At 41.9% G+C, this 10,752-nt stretch overlaps 1 protein-coding gene across 8 annotated transcripts in view; it reads right to left on the bottom strand.

Moving 5' to 3' along the window:
* Window positions 1–604: 604 nt before the first annotated feature.
* YAP1 (Yes1 associated transcriptional regulator) overlaps window positions 605–10,752 on the bottom strand; it is a 124,014-nt gene continuing 113,866 nt past the window's right edge. For all 8 annotated transcript variants that reach the window (XM_060771058.2, XM_060771060.2, XM_060771062.2 and 5 more), the window contains 3 exons: window positions 10,486–10,613; window positions 5,417–5,529; window positions 605–3,090 (listed from right to left, as the gene is read on the bottom strand). In XM_060771058.2, the coding sequence (XP_060627041.1) occupies window positions 2,852–3,090; window positions 5,417–5,529; window positions 10,486–10,613 (480 nt within the window). In that variant the 3' untranslated portion in view covers window positions 605–2,851. The remainder of the gene's footprint in view (window positions 3,091–5,416; window positions 5,530–10,485; window positions 10,614–10,752) is intronic.

Below are 10,752 nucleotides of genomic sequence, written 5' to 3'. Positions count from 1 at the left end.
CTGGCAATCTGCTTTTGTCAACAGTCTTGGGAGGTTAATGTGATATGACAGGGGGGGAAAAGGAGCAATGTAGTTAATTCCACTTCTGGCCAAGTAAGTTCAGTTTTTATTGGCCAAATCTATTAGTCTCAACTAGAATAGTATCAACAGAACTGAAATACTGAGTAGTTGTTGTTGTCTGTTTTCTGGGCTTTATGGCCATGTTCCAGAAGTATTCTCTCCTGATGGTTTGCCTGCATCTATGGCAGGCATCCTCAGAGGTTGTGAGGTCTGTTGGAAACTAGGAAAATAGGGTTTATATATCTGTGGAATGTCCAGGGTGGGAGGAAGAACTCTTGTCTGTTGGAGCAAGGTGTGAATATTGCAATTGGCCACCTTGATTAGCATTTAATGGCCTAGCAGTTTTCAAGGACTGTCTTCTTACTGCATGAGGGAATCCTTTGTTGGGATGCGGTTACTTGGCCCTAGGCCATTAAATGCTAATCAAGGTGGCTAATTGCTACATTCACATTTATCTCAAACAGACAAGAGTTCTTTCTCCCACCCTGGACATTCCACAGTTATATAAACCCCACTTTCCTAGATTCCAACAGACCTCCCAACCTCTGAGGATGCCTGTCATAGATGCAGGTGAAACTTCAGGAGAGAATGCTTCTGGAACATGGCCATACAGCCCAGAAAACACACAACTAACCCAGTGATTCCGGCCATGAAAGCCTTCAACAATACATGGAACTGAAATAATTGTTGAATTATTGAGTTCCAGACAAACAACTGGATTTTGGCCAATATCTTCTAGATCAGTGGTTCTCAACCTTGTGGGTCCCTACATGTTTTGGCCTACTACTCGCAGAAACCCCAGCCAGTTTACCAGCTGTTAGGATTTCTGGGAGTTGAAGGCCAAAACACCTGGGGACCCACAGGTTGAGAACCACTGTCCTAGACTGAAAGTTTTAGCTTGAAAAGTGATGAGATTGCCACCCCTGAACATTTGAACAAAATAATAAAGAGAATGTTGACAGCCTCCCAAGATACTTGTTAATGCTAATGTCATTTTAAAACAATTAAAAAACATAATTCATAGCTTATGCTGTAACATTGATTCATGCTCACTTTGTTCACTTAAAAATACTCTTTGGAAAACATCATAATTCCTACAGACAACTTTGAGGACAATCTTATTTCCTGTTGAGTTACCATCTCAAGATGTACTCCTCATTCCCCCAACTTCAGTGCTAATGTCTATAACTAAAATACACTACTACTACATGCTCGGGTCACCATCTAACACATATCTTTACAGTCTTCTATAGGCACCACGGCTTAACTTGTCAGTATGCTTCTGATGCATCTTAACTTGAATGTTCGCATCGTTTCGATTGTAAACTCCGATGACAGACAGTGCAGAGCAGATGATGCCATCTAACAAACTACAAGAAAGCATCCATTTTCATCCATCGGACTTCACCATCTCAAGCCACCAATTTCATCTCAATGTGGCAAGAGCTGTCCCTTGATGAAGAGATGTCATGTTATCATTTGCTACATTTAATACAAGGCTAATTGGAAATCCTATAAAAACACATAGATTAATACAGTTCCTCTGAAATAAAGTGGGATTAACTTTCAAATAAGTGTATTTACGAATAGGAAGCATTAACAACTTCCCAACTTTGACCTAATGGAATATTTGCTTCAAGTTGCCAATCCTTTAGTCTAATGAAGTTCTCCCCAACTTGGTGCCATGTTGGACTACAGCTTCCACAATCCCCAAGGGATCTCACTGGGACTGTGGGAGTTGTAGTTCAATAAATCTGGAGGGTACCAGGTCACGGGAGGCAGATTTAAAGAATACATTCAAAGCTATCTTTTAAGAAATTACAAGCAAAACACAAGAACTATAGATATTTGTTGACTATGCTAGTTAGGTATATAAAAAGTCAACCATTTCAGACTTAAATAAGACTAGGTGAAGTCAGGAAATTTTAGATTTCACTATGTAAAAATACAAAACAAAACACACAAAACCAATAACACTTTTGTCCTAATCTAGTACTAAAATTAAAAAAGTCTAAACTTTGCAAAGAGAAATATAAGCAGAAGAGGCATTGATCAAGGTTCTTAGAGTTGGTGTGTAAAATGACTTCTTAATAGTGTTATAAAATGTGAAAAAGTTAACTGAGAAAAGCAGCAAATAGCTGACACAATTGCCGTCATGCCTTTTTGGTGAATTGGGCCCAACAGCAAAAAAAGTTTTCAGACATCTTCTAATTCTTATCTCCAAATCAGTATTGACTTCTGTTACATCAGATACATCATTTTCGGCTTGCTGGACCAGTAAGTCATTTTTGCCGCTTGCCACGGGCATCACAGCAAACAACAAGCAGAGTCAACAACAGGAGGGGACATGCAAGGTTCATATTATTCGATAAAACAAGATGCAAACAGCTAGCAAGACAAAAGGAATGGCAGTCATCATCCCATAATGGGGCTGGTCTCTCCCTCCCTCCACTTTCTTTCTCCCCACTACCGCATCCTCCCCTCCTCCACTACCACTATGGTGAACAGTAGTTGCAACAGCCAAAACAAAACAAAACAAGATACTAAAACAAATAATCTAATTTGTCAGAGTCAAATGTCAAAGAGGTCAGCAGTATAACAGCAGCGATTGGACAAGGAAGAACAAAAACATGGGATGAAAAGAATCTGGAGTATTTTGTTCATTTATGTGTTTCCTCTATGATCTTAAGCCAAGAAGCCCTTGCCGCACAGACTTGTTCTGAACATCAGGTACGTGTCTTATCTCCTTAGATCCTTCAAAGACTTCAAAAACTCCATCTCCCTGAGGCCCCTATAACCAGGTAAGAAAGCTTTCTTTATCTAGCTTGGTGGCTGCCAACACGGACTCCATATCATTAAGGATATCGGAGCTCAAAGCTTCTTGTAGACTTGGCATGAGTTCCTCTCCTTCTATATTCATTGCATCTCCTTCCAGCGTTCCAAGGTCCACGTTAGTCCCTGGAATGGCTTCAAGGTAGTCTGGAAAACGGTTCTGATGAGAAGGGATGTTGCTTTGGTTGATAGTGTCACCTAGATATAATATGAATGCAAAACAGGAGTGTTAAATACATCATATCTGAATAAACTGGATCTTTCTTCCTATAATTAAGATGAAGAACAATTTAAACAAATATAAACTCATTAGTATTTCAATGGGAAGTGTGGGTCTGCTTTTGGTTGATGAGATAGGATTGTTGTTGTTGTGTGCTTTCAGACTTAGGTTGACCCTGAGCAAGGGCCGGGTATAGGACCTTGGAGGGCCATATCCAGCCCCCGGGCCTTAGTCTGAGGACCCCTGATCTAGGCAATGGTTCACTGAACACACTGTGAAGAACAAGTGTGAGTTGAGACAATATTTAAGAATATTAACAGAATACTGTCATCAAAGTTAACAGAAATCACCCCCAAATCTTCACACAATCCCAATATACAACAACAACAACTTTATTATGGAATAGCAACAACAACATATTATGGAATAACAACAACAACAATACCTACACTCTCTGTGTACAAGAATAAGCAAGCTTTTGCTATTTCAAATATGGTATAACAACAACAACTTTATTATGGAATAATAACAACAACAACAAATATAGAGTAACAACAACAACAACTTTATTCTTATACCCAACCACCATCTCCCCGAAGGAACTCGGGGATGCTTACATATGGGACAGAATGTCTACAAGACATAAAAGCAAAACTATCCATTAAAAGAAAACAAAAATAAAAACACAATAAAAGAAAAAATATAGTAAAATATATAACAACCTAGATAAATACACAATTAAATAAAATGTAAGAAATAAAACAGCAGAATTGAAACTCCATCAAAACAATGCTTGACAAAGACTAATAACCTAAAACACTCAAATGGGTGTGAACAGGCTTTAAAATGGGCTGGGCATGGGAAAATGCAAAACAGCATATCATAGGCCCGGGGATTTGGAGGTACAGAGTACTCTCTGGCGAACTAGGGACTGAGCATATAAAGTAGGGATTGGTCATTTTCAAATGCTTGCTGAAACATCCAGGTTTTCAAATCCCTGCAAAAGGAGGAAGGTGTGGGGACTTGCCTAATCTCCCTGGGGAGGGTGTTCCAAAATCGGGGCCCCCCACCGAGAAAGCCCTCTCCCTCGTCCCCACCAACCATGCTTGTGATGGTAGTGGGAGTGAGAGGAGGTCCTCCCCGATGGATCTTAGAGGGGGAGATGTGGTCATGAAGACAGGAGGGGTCCGAACCGTTTAGGGCTTTGTAGGTCATAATCTATACTTTGAATTGAGACCAGAAACTTATCGTCAGCCAGTGGAGCTGCTTTAATAGGGGCGTCGTACGCTCCCCATAATTACCTCCAGTTAGAAGCCTGGCTGCCAATCTTTGCACCAGTTGCAATTTCCGGGCCGTCTTCAAAGGCAGCCCCACATACAATGCATTGCAATAATCCAATCTAGATGTAACCAAGGCATGGATCATCATGGCCAAAAAATGGGATACTTCTGTGCACAACTACTCTGTATAGCTCACAATTTGTGAAAAGTTATTTATAGAATAATAGAAGCTGCAGAGATCTTGGGAGACCAGATATGGGCGAACATGCCTCCTAAATTGAGGTCCCCCATTAATGTTTGGAGCCCTAAAAAAATGGTGGGGTAGCAATAAAAAATACAGCTTTTTTTTTTTGTTTAAGGAATTATTAGGCTAGTCCCTTTAAACCAGTGCCAACACTCTCTGTATACAAGAATAAGCAAGCTTTTGCTATTTCAAATATGGTATTTCAGCTGTGCATAGTAGGGATGGAAATTGGTGAGTTTATGGGAGATGGGTGGGAATGAGCCAACAGTTAAACGAGCAGTCAAAAGTTAAGACACAGCTAAAACCTATCTTTTCCAGCAGGCCTACCCATTCAATTTTTTAAAATGAATTTTAAACCTACATTCTATTAGTATTGTCTTTTAATCTTGGTACTATATAGTTTATAGCAATATTATTTTATTTAACTGTATTGTACCCACGTCAGGCCATGAGAAGAGGAGGGTAACAAATAAAATATATTATTATTATTATTATTATTACTACTACTACTACTACTTTACTACTACTACTAAAGGTGCATACTCTGTTGAAGGCCTTTCCAATGAACCCTCCACTCAGTAAAAGAAATCCAAAATGAAACCAAAAGGACACTAATGGAATGCCCCATCCACACCAGCAATTCATTATCTTAATGTCCATCTGAAAACTTCTCCATCACCTAAGCTCTATAGATATGAGGCATGACAAGAACAGAATATACATTTGAAACCCCCCAGTTAGCAAAAGCATCAAACAGAAGTGCAAATCAAGAACACAAACCTGTATCCATTTCTTCCACACTGTTGAGGAAGTCGTCTGGAGTTCGGGGGACACTGTAACTGCTCATGCTGAGGCCACTGTCTGTACTCTCATCTCTCGAATGATAAGTTCCACTGAAAGGGAAGTAAATTCAAATGTATTTTGCTATTTATTTTCTAAGGACACCGTAACCCTAATTATACAAAATATTGGTTTAAACACAAGACAATGTGTTTATTTATTTATTTATTTACAGTATTTATATTCCATCCTCCTCAACCCGAAGGGGACTCAGAACAGATTATAGAACACATATACGGCAAGCATTCAATGCCGGATATACAATGACAAGACAGACAACAGATAGAGGCATTATATAGGCTTTCCCCCATCTTTTCAGCATCTTTGGAGGCTGTGCTTGGTTTTGGCCACAGGGGGGTGCTGTTGCTCCATCTTGCTGAAGAGCTTTCTTTGTTTGTAAACTTTTCCTCCTTTTTCTGATTGAAACGCAGTGTCTAAAATACCGCCCAGTTTTAATGCGGTTCCTATTTATCTACTCACAATGCTGTTTTGGATCTGCTAGGTGGGTGGGTGGGTAGCTGAGCTCAAAGTCAGGAGCTCACCCTGTCCGAGTTTCGAATTGTCAACCTTTCGATTGGCAAAATTTACTGCAGCTGCAACTGGTGATTAACCTCCTGTTCTCATCGTAACATTAGTGATCTTTGAAAAAATGCCTGTCTGGGCATTGAATTCTGCAAAGAACACAAAATACTGTAACAGAACAACATTTTTTTAGAATTGTATGCTTCCAGACACAAGGGTTTTTAGGAATAACTCCTATAATTGCAACTATTATAAAAAGGAAGGGAATCTTCATTCCCCCTTGCCTTCTTTATGTGGAGACACAACTGGATCATTTATCACAATAGTGAGACAGCATAGCGGCATTTCATATTTTATCTATGGCTACACATGTGAGTAAACAACCTGCAAGGCATAGCTGGGCCAGTTCGGAAGCCTGGTGTTTTATATGACTGCGATAGAGAAAATGTCTGAAGTGGATTTGCTTGCACTGAACTGACTTACGGTGTATGAGACACAGAAAGGTACTTACTTGGAGGCATGTCATGAACTGCATGTTACAACACACCTGTGTTTTTTGGTTCACTTTCACTTTTGTATTGTTTTTGAATGTTGTTTTACTATGGATTTACTCTAAATCTATATATTTTTTTGTAATGTGCACCTTCAAAATTGAATGCGCACTACATTAGATGGTATGGTTTGTTGTAAGTTTTTCGGGCTATATGGCCATGTTCTAGAAGCATTCTCTCCTGACGTTTCACCTGCATCTTTTTATTTATTATTATTTATTTATTTCAAGCATTTTTACCCCGCCCTTCTCAACCCCCAGAGGGGGGACTCAGGGCGGCTTACAGCCGGCACAATTCAATGCCACTACATAACAAATAATACATACAGCAATTACCTATGCATAATACATTAAATTAGATTAAATTTTGTTTAAAAATAAAAAGTACAATGATAAAAGTACAATAATACTGGCTGTCTAGCCTTATCTAGAAACAAATTCAGCGAACACAACACAATCGGAAGCCTATCCATAGTCCATTTTCCATAGCCTTATCAACATTGTCATTGTCAATTATCTGCAAGCTACCCAAAGGCCTGGTCCCATAACCACGTTTTCAATTTTCTCCTAAAGGAGAGGAGAGATGTTGTTGACCTGATTTCGTTGGGGAGCGAGTTTCACAGGCGGGCGGCCACCAAGAAGGCCCTAGAAGGCCCTGTGGCTCGTCTCTGCCAAATGGGTTTGCGCCAAAGGCGGGGCCAAGAACAGGACCTCCCCTGCAGATCTTAAACTTCCAAGTAGGATGTAGAAGGAAATATGTTTGGATAGGTAAGCTGGGCCAGAGCCGTACAGAGCTTTATAGGTCAAAACTAGCATTTTGAATTGTGCTCGGAATTGGACCGGCAGCCAATGGAGCTAACATAACAGAGGGGTGGAATGCTCCATGTATGATTACTCTGGTGAGTAATTGAGCTGCCACCCATTGGAGTTTCTGAGCAGTCTTCAAAGGCAGCCCCAAGTAGAGTGTGTTGCAGTAATCTATTTGGGATGTAACCAGAGAGTGGACCATTGTGGCCAGATCAGGCTTCCCAAGGAACAACTTCTGAGGATGCTTGCCATAGATGCAGGTGATATGTCAGGAGAGAATGCTTCTAGAACATGGCCATATAGCAGGGGTCCTCAAACTTTTTGAACAGGGGGCCAGTTCACTGTCCCTCAGACTGTTGGAGGGCCGGACTATAGTTTACACGGGAATATTGTGAAACATTTGTTTTATATATTGTGAAACATTTATTTCTAATTACAAATAAATGAAATTTTGACTTCAAGCATGTCGTAGCATGGGTAACAGGTTTACTATAACAGCAGGAACCCATGAATATGTTTACTGATCAGCCTATTGGCCAAACTTTTTGGCCAATAGTTTGCGGCAGCCACACAGTTTCTGGATGAGAACTACTACTCTCACAGTAAGGGCCGCACAATTAAACAGAAAGTAACAGATTTCTGTTCTACAATTTAATATTACGTTTATTTATACACCACTTTTTGTCTCCACAAGTAGACTGTGGGCCCTTCCAGATGCCCTCTATCCCAGGATCTGATTCCAGGTTTTCTGCTTTGAACTGGATTATATGAGTCTGCACTGCCAGATAATCTGGGATAAACAGAAAACCTAGGATCAGATCCTGGGATATAGGGCTTGTCTGAAAGGGCCCTTCCAAACAGCCAAAGGTCATCTAGTCTAGCCCCTTCTTTCTGCCAGGCAGGAAGATAGCATTAGTATATTATTATTATTATTATTATTATTATTATTATTATTATTATTATTATTAGACTCCTAAAATTGGAAGGGACCCCCAAAGGTCACTTAGTCCAGCCCCTTTCTTCTGCCAGGCAGGAAGCTAGAATTACTGCAGGAGCAATAACAACAACAACAACAAGTCTCCTGAAGTAAACTGAAGGGCATTGGACCTGAGTTTTGGAGTTGTGGTTTGCCTACATCCAGAAAGCACTGTGAACTCAAACAACGATGGGTCTTTACCAAATTTGGCATAAAAACCTGATATGCTGCAAATGGAACACTGGCCTTGGTGTGGCCCCTTGGCCCTGCTGCTGCTGCTAGGGGTGGCTGCGGAGGGCGAGGATGAGGAGGCGGAGCTTAGTCTGAATGGAGGGAGGGAGCGGCCAAGTGCGAAGGAAAGAAGGAAGAAGTGGAAAAGCCAGGAAAGGGGAAGGGAGGGAAGAGATTAAGGCAGAAGGAAGGAAGGATGGAAGGAAAGAAGGATATATGGAAGAAAGGCAAAAGGAGGGATGGAAGGCAGGCAGGCAGGCAGGCAAGCAGATCGGGGCCTTCCTTCCCCCACCCTCAGCCCCCAGATGCCCCATCTCCGTCTGTAGAACTCTAGGGTGTTCGAGGCAAGGCTGGCAGGCAGCGGGAGGCGCGCCTGTCTCTCTTCTCCACACTCCTAGCCTTCAGCTGCTCTCCTCTTGCTGCCCTACTGGCCTGCTGCTAGTCTCCCGTCCAGGGGCAACAGGAGCAGCAAGAGGAGAGTGGCCGAAGGCTAGGAGCATGGAGAAAAGAGACAGGCGCGCCTCCTGCTGCCTGCCAGCCCTGCAGCCTAGCCATGGAGCACCACGCCTCATACACCCTGGAGCTCTACAGGTGGAGATGGAGCATCCGGGGGCTGGAAGGGGGGCAGGAAGGCCCTGATCCGCTTGCCTGGCTTCTCGCTCCCTCCATTCAGACCCAGCACTCACAGCGCCCGCGCCTCCGCCTCCCTCTTCCTTCCCAGCCCCCGAGCGGGAGAGGAGGAGCAGCAGCCAGGCTGCTATTGGTTTAGTCGCCCCTGCCAGGGGCCGGATAAATGCCCCCGGCGGGCTGGATCCGGCCCCCGGGCCGTACTTTGGGGACCCCTGCCATATAGCCTGAAAAACCTACAACAACCCAGTGATTCCAGCCATGAGCCTTGAACAATACATTAGATGGTATGTTATATTTGAATAAATGCAGTACTTTAAGAAGCGTCCAACAAAAACAGTTGTAGTGTGGTTATGTCTTAAGCAGAATCAGTGCCCTCACCCAAGCTTCAGCAACTCTTTTCTGAATTGCCCTCAGGTGAACCATGATCACCCCTATGAACTCATTGCTGACAGTTTTTTTAATTCTTCCACTGACTTCCTTGACCTTCTATGGCTTAATGGGTGCAACTCTGCCAAAGGGAGGACCTATTTTCAAAACCATAAGTGCTTTCCACTCCTCTCTTGGAAAATCCTGCTACCAAACCTGAAAAGACCTTATATGTGAAATGGAGATGAAGAGCTCCACAGAAGTATTTTAAAATGTCAGCGATTTGGGGATAAGGGAGAGCCTTGAAGGAGGTAGAGCTTTTCTTTGGATGAGATACAGCCTTTCTTGGTCTGGTAAAAGGGAGGCCAGGATGGATTCCTCATTTTCATGCTGCACAAAGAGGGTTGTAAACATTTCTTTAAAACGAATCTTAGGCACACAACACTGTTAACAAGAACCCACAGGTTCTACAAATCAGTGTCAGAAAAAAGCTAGCCTATAGACCTGTAATACAATACGCAAAATCTTATCACCCTTTCCTGTGTCAGTGTTACAAGGGATAAAAATAGAAACAAGAATGCTGGAGAAACTCCTTAAACTGAGCCTCACAGTAGATCTCATCGCTAGCTATTCAAAAGCTTTTCCGAGCCAGTAATCCTAAACGGCTGTACATCAATTGACTTGTGCCTGGGCAAACATGTTATGACTTTGAAGACGAGCCCTTCCTACATGTCTGAACAGTTGACTTCCTCCCCCAGGAGACAGCTTTTAATCCTCATAAAAAAAAACTTCATATTTCCTTAAATGGCAAGTCCATTTGCAGCTGTGGATGTTAGAGCAGACAGATGTTCAAAACAGATGATTACATATACCAAACAGAATTTGAAAAACATCATTCATTGGTGAAACGAAACCACAGTTACTAACCTGTTGAGAAAAGGATCTGAACTATTTGTGGTCATTGTTCTCAGTTCTTGAGACATCCCAGGAGAGGATACTGGATTCTGAGAGCCATCTTGATCCATACTGGGAAGCTGACTACGGAGAGCCAATTCCTGCCAACCAAGAAATCCACATTTGGAAATCTCACAACAGGTTCAAAATTTATCATTATCAATGAAGGATACACAAGCCTATATCCACAAGCATGCAACATGCCTCTGAAAACCACAATATGGTTTGCAATGTAAGGTA

Source organism: Anolis sagrei, chromosome 3 (assembly GCF_037176765.1).
Source record: "Anolis sagrei isolate rAnoSag1 chromosome 3, rAnoSag1.mat, whole genome shotgun sequence".
NCBI lineage: Eukaryota > Metazoa > Chordata > Lepidosauria > Squamata > Dactyloidae > Anolis > Anolis sagrei.
This window is presented reverse-complemented; position numbering and strand designations above follow the sequence as displayed.